Here is a 15,705-nt window from a genome sequence, read left to right as displayed (position 1 = left end):
AAGCATACACCGAGAGCGCCTTAACTGGATTTTGCATCGCAGGGTTGACAAATATGGCGAAGAAAAAACTTTCTTAATAATATAACTACAGCAAAGCGCGCGCTCTGATTGGTTAATTTAGCATCTACTATTTGCCCATGGGTGTATGCTGCTGACTTGAGTATTAATGTTTCCAAAGTAAATATTTTGACAGACACTGTTTCCAAAGTAATGGCCGACGTCCCTTTAGCCAGAAATGCGAAACTGTCTTCCCAGTGGCCTGAAGATGAAACAGACAGTTCATCGTTTCACCTATTTGGGAGCATTTTTTCCGAGCCACCTGCAAAGAGATTCGCAAGTTTAAGCGAAAGCGCACTTGGAGAGCTTGTAAGTGAGCGACACTCAAAAAAGACGAAAGAAGTCACAAACTGGTCTGTGTCAACACTTAAAGGTAAACAAAAAGTTATTAAAGCTTAGTTGAAATTCATTAATAGGCTTTACGAGAAAGAGAAAACGAAATAAATATCTGAAGACCTATTAAATATTTAGAAATTGTTCCTGTGTAAACCCAATTAAATGCTAACACGTGGACAATGTCGTCGAAATTACATTTTCAATTTGCTGTTTTCGCGATTTTAAAAAGCGCTTACTCTGATAAGAGATAATGGTTGTCAAATTTCTCCAGTTTGTTCATAATTCTGCTGAACTCTTTCACTGGTTGTTGGATACAGACCTTATAAAGAGGATTTTGACTGATAGTTCAGGAAACGTGATTAAACTTTATCGAGTTGCTGGTGTGCAGTCGGTTGTCATGAATAAATTTTCGCGCGCTTGTTTTCTCTTGTCGTGTAAGACTACACGAATATTTTTTTGTGATGTAGCTCAATAAATGGACTTCTGTTCTTCCAATGTCTCAATGTTATGTTATAAAACAAATGGTGAACGCCATAGCGTGCACTATTGTGTTATGGATGCACGCGGGAGGTTTGCTAAGCACTCAAGAAGCTAGAGTCGCGCTCGGCTATCGCGTCGTGCGACTCTTACGCTTCTTTCGTGCTTAGCAACCTCCCGCGTGCATCCATAACTCAATAGTGCACGCTATGGCGTTCACCATTTGTTAATGAGCGATCAGTGTGCTCTTATATAAAATGAGATTTCTTACGCGACGTAGTGGTTAAGTTTAAATAGCACAACTACTGGCGTCAGTCTGTTACAAACTTAATGGTGTGGTATTCTATTAAGAAGTTTATAAATAAAGCTTGACAGATTTGTGAGGGATCCTTCATCCTAAAAATATGGATTCCAGAAAGATAGCTTTTGTCTTTATCTGCCATACCTCAAATATCGCACCCATTTAAATTTCACGAAGCAAGTTGTCGTGCTTGGAACAAAGCTATGACTTAGAAGAGCAAGACTTGGCCCATCTCTTTCATATTTCAAAAAGATCTCTCAAAAAAAATTATTTGCATTAAAATCGTCTTAAATTCAAAATAGCGGCGGATTTCCTTCGCCTGCCTTATTTCACATACGCAGAGTAGACTAAAATGATGGTGAGCGGAGAAATCCAAATCTAGCAGAGAATTTGACAGGAATTTTAAAAGTTGATTTTCGAGTAGATTGTCCGACTTGGAGATTACTTTCTCAAAGGGTTTCAGTTTTTAATTCTATTTCTCGAATCACTTCTAACACACTTTGTGCTAACGCACAGATATTTTTTCAACTTTTTCTTTGTTGAGCGAGAAAACATTCAATTCAGGGTTCTATTCTTTCGTTCATTTGACAAAGGACAGTCGAGTCAAGGACGCCTTTTCTTAGTGGTTATGATATCTGTTGGTGTCAGATGTTTGTTTTCCTCAGTTCAATTTCTTAAAAAATGGCCCACTTGTCACAATTTTAGTCCTTTGCTGTTCTTTGTGTAAAAACTACCAAAGGAGACCCTAGAAAATGCTTACACTACATAGCATTTCATAGACGTGTTGACAGGAAAAAATGGTTGTACTTATGTGAGAAGAAATGAAAGAACGGTTACGGAAAGGTAAATATGGAATTATTAGTTTGCGACACAACAGGGTTTTATCTTTCTAGCCATTTTGTTCACTCAAAAACAAAAGAAGAGACTGTTTTGCATAAAAAATATACATCGTGATTTAAGAATAATCTTTGGATTATCTGACGTTGATTCACTGTTTGGTGTTTTTTTTTTCTTTTTGTATTTCCTCTTAATAATTGAACTAATTAGAAATGCCAGGCTTAGAGTAATCCATCTTGTCTATTTCGCTGTTGGAATGATCCCTCATTATGATAATTTGGGGTTAATAAACAGAAGAACGCAAATTCGTCGAGAAATAGAATTAAAAATTGAAACCCTTTGAGAAAGTAATCTCCAAGTCGGACAATGTACTGGAAAATCAACTTTTAAAATTCCTGTCAACTTCTTTGCTAGATTTAGATTACTCCGCTCACCATCATTTTAGTTTACGACGGCGAACGTTTGTTGGATTAAAATTTCTGTCTCGTATGTTTAAAAACGTAACGAAAGGTGAAAAGCTTTTAAGAATAGACACCTCGTGATGTAATTCAAGACCTAGATAAACATAGTTAGCTGATATACACAGAATGGAGCGGTGATAATGGTAAAGGCAAACTCAAATGTAGATGAAAAAATCGAAACACTTGTACAACTGCGTTGTTCAGAAGGCTGGACAAACGGAGTACACGGAGAGTTGATATCCATTTCAGCGCTTAATATATTTCTTGCTGCTGCTGCATTTCTTGGAAATTCTCTGGTCCTTGTTTCTCTGCGGAAGGAATCTTCCCTCCGTCCTCCAACTCTTACTTCGTTGTTTGGCCACCACTGATCTCTGCGTTAGCCTTATTGCACAGCTTTTCCATGTTGTTTACTGGTTGTCTCTAGTTTACAAGGATTGGAATCTTTGTCCCTATGCCCTAAACACAACTTTCATAACAGGCTATACTTTGACGTCGGTGTCCATGTTAACACTGACCGCGATCAGTGTGGACAGACTCCTCGCGCTGATACTGGGGCTGGGATACAAACAAGCTGTAACTTTAACACGAACATACGCCATGGTGATTACTTTTTGGGTTATTTCCACGCTTGCTGGGATATTGTACCTTAAAGATTACCGGATTACCTTGTGGTATGGCTATATTGTCCTACCGTTATGTCTAGTAATTACCATTTTCTCGTATGCAAAAAGTTTCCACTCGCTTTTTCACAACCAGAATAGAGTGCACATCATTCCTCGACAACAAGAGCAACTAAATCAACCGGTGTCTTTGAACCTATCTCGTTACAGAAAGACAGTGCACGGTACTCTGTGGTTGCAACTAGCATTGGTTGTATGTTACATACCATTCTGTGTAATGGGTGCTTGGATGGATGGCAAGGTGTGTTTATCAAACTTTGTGATCCTTGTATCTTCACTTATTTGTGTTTCCCTTAATTCGGCGATGAATCCGTTTCTTTACTGCTGGAAGATAAGTTCAGTGAGACAAGCGGTAAAGGACACAATTAAACAGTTCCTTTGCTCTCCGTCGACCTAACACATTTTCCGGTTCGTGAGTATGACTAGACTCCGTGATCCAATCCTTATCTATGAATAAGGTCATTCTATCATTATATCAGAATTAACATCAGTTGTATACGGACACTGGCTGAAAATGACCTGTGTCTCCTTCAACTTGTCAGTCTTGACCAAGGGCATGTTAGGAAAACTTTTAAATTCTCCAATTTCTGGTTCATGCATAGCGCATTGTTAACTGATGTCACCCTCCTTTGGCGTAAAAGCTGTGAAACAGGGGGAAAGAAGTTGGTTATAGAGGTAATATACCCTCACTGTCTTTCTTGTGTAAATAATAACAAAAAAATCCTCATCAAACTCTCGTGCATAGAAAACTGCTTAAGACCCAGCTTATAATAGTTCAAAATGTTCATAAAGCCCTCGAGTATCTGAAAATGTTTTAGAAGCGCACAGAAATTGATAAAAAAGAGATGTCCCATTTCTCCGCTGTTAGTATCATACTTATTCAAAATTGTCATTGAACCCACGTGAATAATGCAGTGTCTTCGACGAAAAAGACAGAGAGGTTGATAAACGAGGCATTTATTCTCACATACTGAAATAAAAGGGATAAATTTCTAATTAAACAAACTTTGGTGCTGCGTTGGTGGAGAGTATTATTTACTGAGTTGATAACGTAAATTGGCCAACGTAAAGAGTTTCTAGCGGCTAACTTTTCGAGAGTTCGCCCTTCGTTTGGGCGAAAGCTGTTTTCGCGCTGATGAGATTTAAGAAGTATTATCAATACTAAAACCCTGTATTAAAAGCAGGCCATGAGAAATTGTTCATTAAAACCGAGTGCATTGAAACAGGGAGGACGATGTAATGAAAGCAATCTGCTTATTCATTTTGTGCTAAAAATGTTTATAAACCGTTTTAGAAGCGGACAATAGTTAATAAGTAAGGCAATAGGGTCGTGGCTACTCTCGCGGTGACAATTATGCGAAATTTGTTATTAGTAACCTTGCGCCTGAAACAAATACTTATAAAAAATAAATTTCTCGGAAGCAGACAGGTAATAATAAGTAGACACACATACACTCATTATTTGAAATATTGAATATAACCATTTACTATTTTAAATGCGAGTTTAAAGAAGACACAGTGAAAGACAGATTTAATTTTTATCACAATGAAGGGCTCTATACTAACTTAAACCTCTGGGAAAACAAAACTTTATTGTCCCTCTCAATGAATACAAAGACGTAACCACGAAGCTCAGAGCAGCCAATGAGCTGGTCTACAACGAATCTAAAGGCTTTTCAACGAATCGCTGAATAAAAGAGACTTCTGTCACCTGCGTTTTAGTCGGCAAAATAGGGTTTTGGGCTTTTAAGTCCATTAGTGTCTGGCATGTTCTTCAACTGACGCTCATCAACTGAGACTAAACTAAGTTTTGATAAAAACAAATAACTTCTTTCTGTGACGTAATACACTATTTGCATCTGACTTCTGGTCAAACAACACGGGTTCGAAAGCGAAAGACATTGCCACCGAATATTTAACAATTATTCCACGAGCGCGCGTTGGATATGAGATGATAGATAGCCAACGAGGTGCGTAGCGCCGAGTTGGCTATAATCATCTCATATCCAACAAGCGCGAGTGAAATAATTGTTTTATTAAAAACGTTAAATTAAATTATTAAATTTTGTTAAATTTTATTAAATTTTTAGCTCCCTTTTAATTTTAAGCTGACACGTACGCTTGCCATATTTGTAGATTATGGTATATTGGCTGATATACCATAATGGCTGAGCCAATAAAAAGTCTTGAATTGCATTATCCAATGATCTAGTTTTTAATAAAAAGATATATGTTACAACTGTTTTCAATCAAGCCGAGTAGATCTCACCCTTCGGCAAAGAGCCCAAGTTGATGTTCCTCAGGTTTGTAGTGATAGTAACAGTCGCATCACTCAAAACGCCATTTTATAACCAGTGACATAAATGCAATGGCTCCCGCGCCAAAATTCACAAGCAACTAGATTGCCAGACGGTTTCATTGCGAGGAAGACCGGATTTTCATTACCCCTCTCTCGTACTGGCAAGAACCTTCCCGTTTCATTCCCGTGAACTGAATCAACAAAGAATGAATGGTAGAGGTTGTGTAATTTACTTGTTTCAATTTGTGAACAACAGAAGCTTGGAAAAGCAATCCCGAGAACCAACTGTTATATTCTCAGCACTTAAGGATCAACTTTCTTTAGGGGCCCCACCATTTAATTTTTGAGGGGGAGGGGGGTGGGTGATTTCTGGTCATTAAGAAATTTTTTTTCTAGCAATGTGCTGTTTAGGATATTTTTCCGTTCTAAATGCTCTTTTTCTCTGTTACATTTGGGCTGCATGCAATTTTTTTCTTCCAACAAGCGCTTGCAGAAAATGTTTTTTCAAAATCACCCGCTCCCCCTCAAGAGTTAAAGGGTCGGCCCCTTATTACCATATCTGGCAACGATTCGGGAAAAAAGTATCCCCTTTGGAATAGTCGCCTCTCTTGAGAAAAGCTTCTCGTGACTTTCTCGTGACAAGTTCACTTCCACTTATGTGCTAACAGCGTTTTATTTTAGATTTATTGCAGCAGAATATATGTATGAAAGGGGAATTGTTTTCGTTAATTATTCCGTGACGATAAAGAGAAGAACATTGCAAAACACATTTTTCTTAGCGGAGATAACTTACTTATTAGTTATCTTTCTCTCATTCTAAGGATAAAACTTAACGGGATCATTTATAAGAAGGAAGAGAAAATAATGGGACACTTTCTCATGCAATTATGACCGCTAAAGTCAGTTAAGGGTATTCAGGGAACTAGCAAATGAACCGTCCTAAAAGTGTTTTTCTGCCTCACCGTGCTTCTGACAAGTTCTCAACTGCGAACTAAAACGACTCTTTCCGAAGAACTCTGCTCCCTATCTCTCAAACCTATAGTGTTCCATCAACAGTTACGAAAAGTGAAGTTGTCACGGCGAGTGAACTCTCATGGTTGCTGTTTAAAATCTGTCCAGCGTCAGTGTCCACAACTTAAAATTACCTGTGTATAGAGGCTCGTGTGTTCAAAATATAGCGAGAGGAAGCTTTATCGATCACTAAAGAGGGGTATTCTAATCAATTTTGATGCGTTCAAAGCCGTATATTTACATGAATTTTGAAATGCAAGATGGCGAAGATTACAATAATGCTTAGAAATGATATTTTTCAGTGCGCATGCCCGATCGTGACACTGTCCCTTTCAGTGCGCCAACAGCGCGTCAACAGAGGAATGCGGATGCTGATCATTTTGAACGGTAACACAGCCACTACCATGAAGATGCTGGTCCTGATGCTGTTGTTTTTTCCGACGATCTACGGGTCGTCCCAAAGTAAGCACTTTTCTTACTTTTTTTGTTTTTTGACGGGGCTGCAATGCACATTCTTATTCAAAAATGCGATTTCCCACGGTCCTCGTTTATTGACTTTGGAATGAAAGCAACTCGTGAACTAACGCTGGTGAAAATCGCGGTACATTTTATATGCAACATTATATTTTACATTATCAAGACACCTACCAAACAACGGAACTTCAAGCGTGAACAAGGACAAACAGGAAACTTTCATAATACCCAGGTGACAAGACTGCCTTCAGCCGGAGTCTCCTGCTAAGGGATTCTTTTCTGAATTGTAATTTTCATCTATGTCCACTTCAAAACTGCATTTGCTATTTAGGTGCGGCTAAAATGTTAAATGTGAAACAAGGCTCGGTACCCCGGTCACACCAGCATTTGCACTTTGAAATAAATCTTTGAGCTCAAGTACAAATCCGGAGTTCAGAATTCAAAGGTGCGATGCATTCGATGGCGAAGATTTGATACAAAAGTAACCTATCACGAAAGTATGTTATTATTCAGTACAGATTTCTTTTTAGCATTCTATCGATAGTACATGTACAGATATATGAAATATAGATTTAATTCTTCGGTCCAAGTTTCTCGAGGAGGATATCTTAGAAATCTCATTAGTACCAAAGAGATCCAACCAAGAAAAAATTCCTGGGTTGTAATGCATTTTTTCGCATGACACTTCGCATAAGTAAATCCGTTTCAACAGGAAATGGTACAGATAAGCTTCGCATAGCCTTCTTGAAGCACAACTGCCGAAATGAATCCTAATGGAACGTCACAAACTGGAAATTCCGGGTGACATCTAAGGAGGTAGATTGAAAGGGCAAGCTTTAAGGAGAGATATTTGAAAATGATATGTAAAGGCAAAACTCAATTGCGTGATGATAAAGTATCGCAGGATATTTAACTGAGCCAATTTACTTTACTACTTTTCATTTCATGGATTGGTGAGCCTCTTTGCAAGATTACTTTAGTAATTTTGACTGTTCAGTTTCAGAATATTCGTCTAGATGTGTAACTCGATGAAATGTAATTTTCTAGCATTATCCTCTTAATGCCATGGTTAGCGGGTACTGTCAAAAGCTTTAACCTTTAACATTACCTGCCAGCTACAATGGTTTTATCATCTTATAAAAGCTTTCTTGACTGACATTTGTTTTTTTTCTGGCGCCAACATGATTTGCCTTCTGGGAGTGTTCTGCGTACAAAGGGCTACACGTTCACCACTGTTTGAGTGGGTCATTAACTTTTGGCAAATTAGGCGTATCGAAGCGACTTCGCCCATCCAAACTATCCTATGTCGATAGGGAAGTGCCAAGCGATCCAGAACATCTATATAATCTTCCCTTCAAACGAATGAACTTCCAGTGGCTGCATCAGTTTCATACTACAAACTTTGACACCAAGCTTTAGACTTAAGAACTACACTGTAAGGCCCTACGGGATCGCTAAGCACTTCCTAATCTGCAAATGATGCTTTAAATTGGCATCTGTTCACAAAATGTGACAAAAAAGTAGAATTCAAACTCAGCCTAGCTTTAGATCTGTAATCCATAAAGATGTTGGGATCGCTTAGCACTTTTTGATCAACATATGATAGTCAGGTTTGAATTGAATTTTATTCCTCAAATTTACCAGAAGTTTAGGCCTTTTATTTGGCGTTTTTATAACCTTGACCGTCTGCCGTTTATTTAGCCACTGTAGACATTCGGCGGTTGTAGGGAAGCCTAAATTTCATCACCTTGTCAAATCTTGACCGCAAACCGAAACATACCATAGAGTGATCGAATTTGTGTCTCACAAAAATCAAAAGCCTTAAAACAAGTAATAGACCTCGGTACATGCAGAAAAAGTCGCAGAATGAACCCGCGGACATAAGTCTATGCCCTGCTTGTCTCATCAACTCGTCACACGATTTTTTCCGACCATTTTATAAAGGTTCATTTTCTAAGAACTCATTCCAAGTTGTAGTCTCTGACGGTATTTTATTTTATCTGAGACCGTTATATCGACTATAATTTGGATATATCAACAAAGTTGAAATGGTAAATTGGCCACCGTAGGAACGACGAAGGGCTAACACTCGAAACGTCAGCTTTTGTAATCGTTACGGTGGCCAATTTACCATTTCAACTTTGTTGATATATCCAAATTATTTCGTTACCCCCACCGAAGCAGCCCCTAACAGTTTCTTTAGAAACTATCAGCCATTATATCGACTAGTCATTCACCAAACGCAGAAAGAATAAAGAGAGGAAAAAATCTGTATCGACTCGATTTTTCTAAATTTGACTACCATGAGCGAATTCTAGGAGCAATGGGCTCTGACTGCAAATTCTCACCAATCCAATATTCCAATTCTGTTTTTGCTTAAAGTAACCTCCTATTTGACAAATCCTTCAAACTGGCATCGAATGAGCTAGACCCAGCTACACTGAAATACAAGTTGCAATTCAGAATGTTTAACATTAATTGATGGAAATATGACATTCGCCCGGCCGAAGCGAAAAATCAGCTTAAGAAACTATTTACGGTGGTTTGTTTACATTATCATTTCAGACGATAAAACCAACTTGTATTCTTATACTCCCACAGACGCAGCGCTACAGTTTCTGTAGAAACTTGCCCTCTTTATCTATTTTTCTTCTGGTTTGTAACTCGTATCTCGCTGTTTTTTGTTTGTTTTTTTTTTTCATCAGAGATCACTCCAACAAGCTCCGCTGAAGCCTTGTCTTCATCAGCATCGTCGTCGTCGTCGTCGTCGTCAATTTCAACGTCACATTCATCATTGTTGCTTGAATTGACGCCCTCATGGACGTTTGTTTCTCGCTCTTTGCCTTCTTTATCTATATCAGGTATGGTTCTCACGATTAGTTTTGATTCATATCATCAGTCTTGGCTTTGTTATGACAACAGACTTATCTGTAAAGCGCTTTCATGGTGAAAAGTATAATAATATATTCGAAAAAGTCGGTCCAAAGTCCACAAAGCGAATGCACATATAATTTATTTGCCAGATGGACGTGCATTTAGATATTAAGATTTGCAGATGTTTGTGATTCGACTGAAAGTAAATTTATGTTATTCACCAGACGGGAGGTCCGGCAGGTCTTGGCAATTTCATCTAACATTTGACAGAATGCTTGCCAAAAGAACTAGGCTACAAAAACATTTTTACTTACGTAATGATAACTTAAAAGGCTTCCAAGCAAACTTTCAAACACTTTTTAAGAAGAATCTGTTATGATCTGACACTTGTCAATTGGAGAGGAAAAAAAGCGCCCACACTTTTGTATGAACAACAATACTAGTATGGCAAACAAACTCGAGTTATGCGACCATAGCGATGATCTTCTCCTAAAAATACTCAGAGTGTTTATCGTTTCGCTTTTGTACCAAACCGCTTAGGAATGTTGATCATTTAAGACTTGATGTCCCTTTCAGCAGGAATGACGTCTGTGAGAATGCTTTTCTTGTTCTGATTTGTCGACTGTGGAATGAATTACCTGTTAGTATAAGAGAGTCAAATACCTTGCCAATCTTTCGTAAGAATTTGATAGCCTTTTATTATGATAAGTTTAATGTAGATTTTTTTCTAATTTTAAATTGTATCTTTTTTAATGATATTTTTTTTTGAAAGTTATTACTTAATTATTTCTCTTGTTATATGTATGATGTAATAATAAGTGGCCTAATTTTAAAGAAGTCTTGCACTCTGTTTTAAGCCTACCTCAGATTGAGCGATTAATTGATTTAATTGTCTTTGCGATTGTAAAAATCGGAGATTTGATTAAATAAATAAAAAAATATTCGCACAACTCAGGTACGAAAATAATTTAAAATGATGGAGTACTTTGAGCAATTTGCTTCCATCAGTCATTTTGAGCTACCCGTAGACAAACATTCGAAGTAAATGAGCTTTTAGAAGCCGATGAACGATTCTTGAAGCTGAGCGATACTTTGTTCAAATAGTGTTCAAAAAGTTCAACTTCATAGGAGAATGAGACAAGCAAGGGCTCACTGTTCAAGTTTCCTGTTTTAATCCAGGGCCTGTAAATCCAACAAGTGCTTTGAGTACAGCGGTACCAAAGGAAACGAGTCTCACGCCACATCCGTCAGCCATTTGGCCCACATCGTCATCTGTTGCTGATGCATCGTCAGGTAATTCTAAGTTGGTTCCTTTTATAGATTGAGTCAACATAGTTATAGTAAATAGTTATATTTTTATTGGCTCAATGATCTGTCAGCTTATGCACAAGCTTTAGCTTTAGTTCAAAGAATAAATAGAGTACTGTTTTTCAACTAAAGAAAATGTTAGTCTTCCTTGCTATCCAGAATGTTGTAAACGGTTCCATAAAAGTTCGAGGTAAAAAATTAGGACGAGTCGGTATGGAAATGATCATGATATACTCTCTATCAAAAATAAAATAAATCATTGATAATAATAATGATAACAATAGCAATGATGGGAATGATGATAATGACGATAATGATGAGACGATGAAAGTTATGATAATTATAATGAAGATTTATCAAAAAAGAAAAAATATTGATCCTAAAGATATTAATGATAATTAAATGATAATAATGATGATGCTAATGATAATGGTAATAATAATTATTATAATAATGAGGAACAAGAATAATAAGAATTAAATTAAAACTATGAAAATATGTATGAATTTAGAGAAAATTTGAAGTAAAAGTTAAGCACTATAGAACATTAAGAATCATATAAATCATAAAAAATACAATCACAGTGTCAATAACAATTTCCCAAATACATTACTTGTGGCTCAGATGCCATCAGCCACTCATGCATGGAGTGCTATGTATTAAATTAAGTCATGATAAAAGAAAATTATCTGTCTGTGGTTTTAAAAGAAACAATATTCTTGAAAAAACAAAGTGTTCTTTACTCGGAACTGGTCAGCCCAGACGACCACCACAAACCGTATAATATTATCCAAACTTTAATGATTATTCGATCTAAGAGAAATGCATTTATAATTCGAAATCAGAAAACGCAGATTTAGTCTTAATCTCATGGCAAAATTCAAGAAAACATAACTGGAAACTTACTTCTGTGACGGGTCGTAAAAACAGGTTTCTCACTTCAGGTTAGCAGATTCGGGTAAGCGAACAGATACAAAAATCGACTTCTCTCTCTTACTGATTCTTCTGAAAAACTGGTTTAAATCACGACAAGCTAACACTTTAAATCATTGTGAGGAATTAATGTCAATCACGAGTTGTGTTAATTAAAATATATCTGTCATCATAGGCAACGCCAATTTACCAAACGAAACACAAAGTTTAATTCGGGAAGGCTCCAATAATTATAATAACAATAATAAGGATGTTAATGATGATAATAATAATAATAATAATAATAATAATTATAATAATAATGATAATGATACCAATGATAACATCGCTTCTTTATCAACTGTCTCATTTACCCCACGTATGTCTGTAAAGAAACCTTTTTCAGCAGCTGGGGTTGGAAATGGATATTTGCATACGTTTTTTCGCAAGTTCGTCTCTTGCATCTTGGTAATGCCATAACCCTTGAGACGTAAGGATGACCCGTTTCCAATGTTTCACTTTTAAAAGCGATGGACTTCAAATACAGCTATGTTTTATCCCTTCTCGACTTAACAGTATGTGGAGGTATGATGACTAAAAAAACTGGTGTAATTGACGAAGCCGGCAGCCCAACAAACTATAAATCTTGCAACTGGATGATTTATTCGCCAGTCGAGGACTCCACCATACTAATGGTTTTTGAAAATCATACAGTCAATCGCTGGTAAGAAATAACTAATTGTGTTGTCTAGTAGAGAGAGCTGACTCGACAACCTTAAAATTGATCTGATACGCGCATTGACAGCCACTTCTCGCATGGTGTAGACCAATGGGAAACGATCTTAAAGGTGCAAATTTAAACATTAAATTTCCGTCAGTCACGTAATGCTATAATGATGTCTATCCATGTAGATGATTATTTTCAAATTGTCGGAGGCAACTGATTTTCTTGAGATTTGTTTCTTGAATTCGCCACTTGGCATGGCAATTTCAAAAACAGGTGTTTGACGCATTCGAAACGCCAACGCGTCTTTTAAAAAGACCGTGGGTTGCATTTAAACTTCGGTTGAATTCCTGTGATTGCTGTTTTGCATTTAATAGTTTGCGACTTGTTGAATGAAAAAGGCGAGGCCCGTCAGTACCTCATGTCGTATAGCTCTTGTTTAGATTCACGTTTATTCAGTCAAAAGGTAAAATGGCGTCGACTTTTTCATTTCAACAGAAGCGTATTTAAATTGGTTCGTTCACTCTAATGACCATTATTGTATCTTTTTTTTTTACTTATCAATCTGCCTATAGCTCTGAAATGATGGACTTTGTCATTATCGTCAATTAAATAAGTGTCACTCATATAAAGTAATGCGTTTGATCTGTCATGTCTGCTGGACGATCTTCTCATTTTTACATAGGACTTCCTGGATTTCGATACGGACTTGGAGACAAAACAAGAATCTTTACCAAGGAAGGGACCCATTTGCAATTTTGCCGTTGGGCAGGAATATCACAGTCAGTCTTATCTCGTACGGTTCTTATTTTAGACTGAAGGCCCATTACTTTGTGCTGAACAACACACCAGAAGGTAAGTGAAACGAGTAAGAGCTGTTGACTATTGTATAATTAACGCTTTAAAAAATTAAAAATTATCCATTACAAAGTTGCGGGATTATGAAAGACGAATTGTCATTACCCTACGTAAACTTGAAGGCCGAGAAGCTCACTGTGAGCCACTATGCCAACACTATATACAGATATCTATATACAGATATCTAACAGTGTTGTCATGAAATGTAGCCACCAATTAATTTCCTAGCAACTTTATTGGCTGCTCCCATCACCTAGTGAAAATCATTGGACAATTATCACGCAATAACCCCCGTCGAAATTTTGTTCTCCGATTTTTTCCGCCGAAAAGAAGAAAGCCAACTTAAAAAGACAGCTCAAGAATTTCTCTTTTTCATCTTTTTTTATTTTACATGGCAAAAAAAAGAACTCGTCTTTTAGCGTCCGAGTGTTAGTGATATCAAAAAGCAGATCTTAAATGCTGCTCCGGAAATTCCGGAAAAAGTCAACAGAATTTGCTGTCAACATGCGATATGAAAATTAATGGAAGAATTATGAGGCTAATAAACCAACCTCTGGCTTGCTGGTATCTCGGCTCATCCTGTCCTTGGCTGTGATGCTGTCCTCAGAATTACACTTTGCCCTCGAAACTTCGATTCTCGGCCAAATACTAAATTGTCGGACAATATCTTAGCCTCTTACATTATCAGCTGACATACCTGCCTCCCGAAGGTGTCTATTAACGGAGACTCTTATTTCCTATACAACACTCTTTAAAAGATTTTCAACGTATGAAATTCCTGCCCAAGTGGTACCTTCAATATTCATTCCTTTCACCAGATCACTTCGAGTTAAAATCACTGCGCTTTTAACTTTTAAAAACGCTCCTAACTTTCCGATAAAATTAACATCTTCACCAAATGCCATCTGTTATAACCCTTAAAAAAATACGGTGTACTCTGTTGCGTAAGCTGCCTTCATAATTGCACAGGTCTGTTTCATAGCGACATTGATTCACCAATTCTCTAATGGTCAAAGATGTCATCCAAGACTACACCCTAAAAAATATTAAACAAATGAGTAGTTGAGTAAGTAATGACAACAGCAAAAAGAACAGTACTGTTGATTAACTACTTGATAAGCGAGAGTAAGGTCGATACGGACTATTCTCAAACTCATTAATTATGCATGAGGTAATTAACCAATTGGGTGGCCTTATTTGGGTCACATGGATGCCCCTTGATACCCGGTAAAGAAGAGATCCAAACACACGTGTGTTTATAAATCAATTTGCAAAAGAATTTAGTACTTGAACAAGTGTTAATTAACTTCCACAAGCAATTCCGTACAACGAACGAGGCGGATAGCGACCACCCGTCCCATTAGCCAGTTCCTGGACGAAAATTGTCAGCCATAAGTTTAGGGAAATGCTGTCCCGGTCTTCCAATCTTTATTCAAGATATTGCACGCGGTGAATATAATCTTTGAACACACTCCCCGGCTCAAGTAAAGGAAATTTTTCTCGCGCGCAGCTCGCCAATTTCGGAACTTTTGAACATCAACAGCCCACTTAGCTTTGTACCGAGTACTTTTAGGTTTTGAGCATCCGAGCTGAAAGAAATTTCCTCTTTGCAACTTTTCGGCGGGAAAACCGGGAAGGCCTTTCCGTGGCTGCTTCTTCCATTTTTAAAAATTGCAAATGAAGACGCCAATGCAAAGTGTGACTGCTTCTAATTGAAAAGTCGAAGTTGTGAAAAAACGCAACACCTTTTATAACATTGAATAACAGCTATGGACATGTGCTAATGAAACAAAAGAAAACCAAAACTGTTTATTTACGTGGTCTTTCTAACTTTGTGTTTATTGTTAATGAATTTGGCCCTTTTGAGAAGAAAGCAAAAAGCGACTAAGTGGTCTTTCTGATTTTGTATTTTTGATAAATTAGCCCCTTTTGAGAAAAAAAAAACAAAAACTGGCTATTTGCGTGGTCTTTCTGATTTTGTGTATATTTTTAATAAATTAGGCCCTTTGAGAAGAAAACAAAAACGGACTATTTATGTGATCTTTCTGATCTCATGTTTATTGTTAATAAATTAAGCCCTTTTGAGAAACTATTTC

At 37.2% G+C, this 15,705-nt stretch overlaps 1 protein-coding gene and 1 pseudogene across 1 annotated transcript in view; both read left to right on the top strand.

The window, feature by feature from the left end:
* Positions 1 to 1,189: 1,189 nt before the first annotated feature.
* LOC148728438 (octopamine receptor beta-1R-like) lies at positions 1,190 to 5,372 on the top strand (annotated as a pseudogene).
* A 1,039-nt stretch (positions 5,373 to 6,411) lies between these two features.
* LOC111320901 (uncharacterized) overlaps positions 6,412 to 15,705 on the top strand; it is a 50,992-nt gene continuing 41,698 nt past the window's right edge. The window contains exons 1-6 of the mRNA XM_088724410.1: positions 6,412 to 6,658; positions 6,762 to 6,921; positions 9,639 to 9,794; positions 10,987 to 11,100; positions 12,604 to 12,751; positions 13,437 to 13,606. Of these exons, the coding sequence (XP_088580536.1) occupies positions 6,822 to 6,921; positions 9,639 to 9,794; positions 10,987 to 11,100; positions 12,604 to 12,751; positions 13,437 to 13,606 (688 nt within the window). The 5' untranslated portion in view covers positions 6,412 to 6,658; positions 6,762 to 6,821. The remainder of the gene's footprint in view (positions 6,659 to 6,761; positions 6,922 to 9,638; positions 9,795 to 10,986; positions 11,101 to 12,603; positions 12,752 to 13,436; positions 13,607 to 15,705) is intronic.

The sequence above is a fragment of the Stylophora pistillata genome, chromosome 6, assembly GCF_964205215.1.
Source record: "Stylophora pistillata chromosome 6, jaStyPist1.2, whole genome shotgun sequence".
Lineage (NCBI taxonomy): Eukaryota > Metazoa > Cnidaria > Anthozoa > Scleractinia > Pocilloporidae > Stylophora > Stylophora pistillata.
This window is presented reverse-complemented; position numbering and strand designations above follow the sequence as displayed.